Consider the following 5,635-nt stretch of genomic DNA (forward strand, 5'->3'; position numbering starts at 1 on the left):
AGTAATATTTTGGACGTATTAGTGTTTTGAAACCATGGATGTATGGAATTTTATACCTCAACCAGTAGGCTCCCAAGACTAACATATGTGCTTTTAGTAAATTATTGGGAACTATCAAGTATCAACATTATTGTAGAAGAAAAAAACTTGGTCCGAAAAAAAGATCATGTATTTCACTTAAACATAAGCCGAGTTCGCCATGGAAATCTCACTTACTTCTTTAGTCTTTCTAACAAAACCGAGACTAAATGCTTGTCAAAGTTTTATTCAACCTTGTGCTTAATATTTTGAGATTTTGTTTTCTTTTCTTCTTCTAAGTCATGATATTTGGTCTTTTGGTCTTATTTATTAATCTATCGGATTCAGATTTACGTGAAATGTTTTCTTACATGGTGTAAACAAACTTGAGGTTTTTTTTACCTTGTGAGTATTTCTGCTAGAAAGTAATAGCACATGTATAACTCGAGACCAAGTTTCATTATGATCTTTTTTTGGATTTCAATAAACTCTCTTCCAAAATTATGATTGAAAATATGAAGAAGAATTCATTTACTTTGCTATTTTCTCCTATTACTTTTCTGTAACTATATATGGTTTTCTTTTGTTCATGAAGGTATGGTGATGGGATGTTGAAGTCTAGTAATGGATGCTTGTTCAGAAGTAAACCAACAAATCAAAGGGGTTGCATCTTCTTTTGATTCAAGAGGCAAAATTAGGAATCCATGTTCTAAAACTTGTGATTAATGGGAGAATATCCGTTTTTTTTTTTCTTATTTTTTTATATCTTTATTTAGGAGCTTAGTTAGAAGAATTTAATGTCAATTTTAAAAATCAGAAATTTGGCAATACTAGCCAAATTTAATTTCATCTATATACAGAAAATTTGTAAGTTTTTTTTTTTTTTTTTTTTTTTTTTTTTTTTTTTCTATAGGTCTTGAAATTAATAAAAACATTCTCCATTTAGGATTTTTTTGAACAATTCTTTGTTCTTATTTCTGTAATGATCAAGCTTAGGAGGGGGCTGACAGTGTTCACTTCCAATTAATATTCGTAATAGAGATCTTTAATAATCTTAATATAAAAGTAAAAATTAAAGATTTTTCTCCTCATAAATTGGAAAATTCGCTCCTGATTAATATGGCTAAAAGTCTGGTGTTGTGGATATTTAGATCACACTAAAACTGCTCTCTATTTTCATTGGACCCTGGATTTGACTCAACCAAGAATCTAGTGTTAATATAAAATAAGGCCACAGTTCATGTGGAGATTCATGCACATAACAAAAATAAAGAGGAAAGATGATTACACACATTAAGAATTATCAAAGGATTTGGTTTGACCATAATCCAAGTTTCACCAATCAGAAGAAATAATGTGAGGAATACAAAAGCTAGTAAATGTTAATGAATACAAAGTTCTCTATAAAACGGATACAAAATTATCTGCTTAAACATAATCTTATAAGATATATATGTTGTTTGTTTATATAACTACTATCACTTTTCTTTTTTAAATCCAAAAAACTTCAGTTTATTAGTTTCGAATTAGAATTAGCATTTAGCACAGAGGCTTTAAAAGTCCAAATTGAGGGCTTGGGTTGGGGTCATCATCTTCAATATCCCAACCCTTAATTTATGGACTTCATTGACTTGGACTAAAACAACATTTTTCAATTACCCCATTTTTCTTAGAAGTGGTTCCCACTTCCCACAGGAGACTTAGACTCTCAGTCCATACCACACATTTTCTATACCTTATATGACTTGAAGGTATTCACTGTGTCATCTTGGCTTAATGATGAAAAGAAACGGTATTCCTAGTTTATGCTTGCGAGTGCTAATCATACTAGCTTGTTTTTCTTCAAGTAATGCCGTTGAATCAGACATCAGCTGCCTAAGATCTATCAAGGAATCGCTGGAAGACCCTTTAGGTTCTCTTTCTTCCTGGATATTTAGCAACAATACTGAAGGTTTAATCTGCCACTTTCTTGGTGTCGAATGCTGGCACCCTGATGAAAATAAGGTTCTGAATCTTCGGCTACCAGACATGGGACTCAGAGGACCATTTCCAATGGGCATAAGAAACTGTAACAGCTTGACGGGATTAGATCTTTCTAACAACTACCTCTCGGGACCCATTCCTTCTAATATTGCACAAGTTTTAGGATTCATCAGCACTCTCGATCTCTCCAACAACAGTCTCTCAGGTCCAATTCCGCCTACCATTGGCAACTGTAGTTACATCAATCTTCTGAAGCTTGACAATAACAATCTAACAGGCCAAATCCCTCCAGAACTGTCTGCACTTAAGCGCATCAAAGAATTTAGTGTCGCTAACAATAACTTGTCAGGACACGTACCCATGTTTGACGATGCTATCAGACAAAACTATAAAAACAATAAAGGACTTTGTGGAGGTCCACTGAAATCCTGCAAGGATGAAGTCCATGATGATCGATATTTTTTCGATCATCATTTCTTTTCAGGGTTTTCGGCTGGAATATCTGTTTCTACATTTTTAAGTATGTTGTTTATGTTTTTATACTGGACAAGACCAAGTAAAAGAACCATGAGTTACTATCATCTTTTGATCAAAAACATAATAAGAAGAAAGCATCACCAGATTCCAACAAGCCCCACAATCCTATTTGAAGAAGATCTTAACAGCATGGAAATGAAGGTAAAGTCATCTGTCCCTTTCTCTACATCAAGAAAGTAGGAAGGTAAATACACATAAGTAATTATTGGTTTAATACACAGGTAACTGCCATGGAAAAGTTTATCCGCAGACTAAGTTTGATGGAAATTCAAATGGCCACTAATGATTTTGACAATAAAAACGTAATTGACCAAGGAGACATGGGACTCATGTACAAGGCTGTGTTTCCAAATGCTTTGCTGCTTGCAGTCAAGAGGCTCCATAGGTTTGAGAGCTTTGAGAAAGAGTTCTTATCAGAAATAGAAATTATAGGAAGATTGCGTCACACAAACTTAGTACCACTGCTAGGTTTTTGCTTTGAAATGGAAAAGAAATTTCTGGTATACAGGTACATGTGTAATGGAAGCCTCCATCAATGGCTACATGGTAGACCAGAAGCAGAAGCTAAGAAAATGGGATGGACTTTAAGGTTAAAGATTGCAGTAGGGATAGCACGAGGGGTTGCATGGTTGCATCACAACAATGTCCTCCGCGTAGCCCATCTCAGAATCACCTCAAAATGTATCTTACTAGATGAAAATTTTGAGCCCAGGATATCAAATTTTGGCAACGCCATAATCTTGATGAATTGTAGTGGCACCCCTTTAAGTGTTTGCAATTTTGTGGTTCTAGATTCTAGTCTATTCAAGGAGGATATTTATAGCTTTGGCATTTTGTTGCTTGAGTTGGTTACTGGTAGAGAACCAGCTATATGTAGAAAACCATCTACATGGATCAACTCCCTAACAGGTCATCTGTGCAGCAGGGACTTCAATCTGATTGATGAATGCTTAATGGGACAAGGATTCGATGAGGAAATATATGAAACACTTAAAATAGTAAAAAAGTGCATTCATCCACCTAGACATGAGGCATCAAGCATGCTTCAAGTGTATCTAGCAATTCGTGACATTGGCGCATCAAGATCTAGAAGCGAAATTTCAGTTTATTCATTTAGTAATGTAGAAAATTAGGAGGGAGATGTGTAGCATCACTCTTACAATTGAAATCCTTGTTCGTACAGATGAATTGAATAATGTACCCACCACAAACACATACATTATATTGTGTGATCTTCTCCTATAATCATCTATCTTCACTCTAGATGTTCGATTAAACCCCAATTGTGTAACATCCTCCTTGTCTGTTATGTTCAAATCAGCAAAAATTCTCGGTTACTTTTCACAAGTAATTATGCATCTACACAGAAAATATTTAACAACCGAACAAATACCAAGGCCGGTGGGCATACCACCATCATACCCTTTTACTCAACATCAACAACCCCTCAACATTTGACACCCTTTCACTTTGGAGGGCATACTACCATCACACCTTTTCACCAACTTTTTTTTTAAATATATACTCATTCTGTCCCAATATTATTGTCCACAAACAAAAAACACACAGATTAAGAAAAATATTAATTACCACTAACTTTATATAATAAAATGACAGTTTTGTCATTAGTTTGCATTTAATGTTCCATTAAATGCTTAGTTGGTTAAGTAATAATGATAAGTATTTTGATAAAATTGTTATTTATTTTTAGAAGTGGACTATTATTTTGGGACAAACCAAAAAGGAAAGATGGACTATAATTTTAGGACGGAGGGAGTATTTCATTATTTTTAGACATTTATATAGTTTTAAGAAGCTCGTCGGCATTACACGGCCCGTGTAACCCAAAATACGGTCACGTTTTAACCAAATTATCTAGTTAATATATTAATAAATATCATTTTATTCAAACATATACATAGATGTCTTGTGGTTCAGCTGTCCTAGGTGTCGTTTCTATAAGGGGCGAGCATGAGTCGGTTTGGGTTGATTTTGACCTACAATCGAACCCAAACCGACAAACTTCGTTTTCAAAATTTTAAACCCAAACCCAATCTAATAAGCTTCGGTTTCAAAATTTTAAACCCAAACCCAAAATTATAGGTTCCGTTTCTCGGTTTTCAGTTTTTCCCGGTTCTATTTTGGGTTGAAACCCATTCTAACAAATTTATGGGTTTTAGGATTATTTCCTAGTCTAGGTGGCCACGGGCACACCACCCCGACGTTTCGTGGTCTTCTGTGTTCTTCCGTGTTCGTGGTCAATTGTGGTGCACACAACGAAGGGCAACGACCAATAGGGAAAGAGGAGGAACACTGCATGTGACGGGTTCTGCACTTTAGAGGGGAAGAGATAATCAAAATTTTCAGAAATTTCCAGTTTCAATCCCTAGATTTTTCGCATATTAACAAAACTTACCCCATTTTTTATTTTATTTTTGAAATACAAAAAATAAAAAAAATTGATGTGGAGTGGAGTGGTAGTGGTAGTGGTGGATATCCCATAGGTTTAGCGATAGTTAGTGGTGATGACGCGACACCACCAGTATAGTGGTTAATGGTGGGTATAACGGATGGTTTAATAATGAAATAGCTCAAGGCACCGAGGCCTTAACCATGGACTAAATTGCTTTTTGTACTTATATATAAATATATATAATTCATGTAATACTAATAAACAATTTAGTTTTATAGGTTTTATAATATACAAATTATACGATCCTTAAAGCATAAATTGTTGTTTACTTTTCAAACATATATATAGAGCTGGAAAAAATCGATCCAACCCACCAACCCAACCCAAAATTAACAGGTTGAGTTGAGATTTTCAACACATTTAGGTTAAATGGGTTGACCCGTCTAACCCATTTAATTAAATAGGTTCAGTTGAGTAAAAATTATCAACCCGTTTTCAACCCACCAACCCATTTAACTTTAATATATATTTAATTTAATAATTATTTAAATATTACCATGTATTAATCTTAGTATTAATTTATAAATTACAATGTTATATTGTTATCTATTTTTTAAAAAAATGCAAATCCTAATTCGTATCTTTTTTCTTTGCGTCAATAACACTAGTCACTCTTCAAAATTA

The 5,635-nt window shown here is 34.1% G+C and overlaps 1 protein-coding gene across 1 annotated transcript; it reads left to right on the forward strand.

Moving 5' to 3' along the window:
* The first annotated feature begins 1,746 nt into the window (after positions 1–1,746).
* On the forward strand, positions 1,747–3,890 carry LOC145138177 (probably inactive leucine-rich repeat receptor-like protein kinase At5g48380). The gene is made up of 2 exons (XM_079072304.1): positions 1,747–2,679; positions 2,760–3,890. The coding sequence occupies exons 1-2, from the start codon at positions 1,795–1,797 to the stop codon at positions 3,669–3,671; spliced, it is 1,797 nt and encodes a 598-aa protein (XP_078928430.1). The 5' UTR covers positions 1,747–1,794; the 3' UTR covers positions 3,672–3,890.
* Positions 3,891–5,635: the final 1,745 nt, after the last annotated feature.

Source organism: Lactuca virosa, chromosome 9 (assembly GCF_052849685.1).
Source record: "Lactuca virosa cultivar CGN04683 chromosome 9, Lactuca_virosa_CGN04683_v6, whole genome shotgun sequence".
Lineage (NCBI taxonomy): Eukaryota > Viridiplantae > Streptophyta > Magnoliopsida > Asterales > Asteraceae > Lactuca > Lactuca virosa.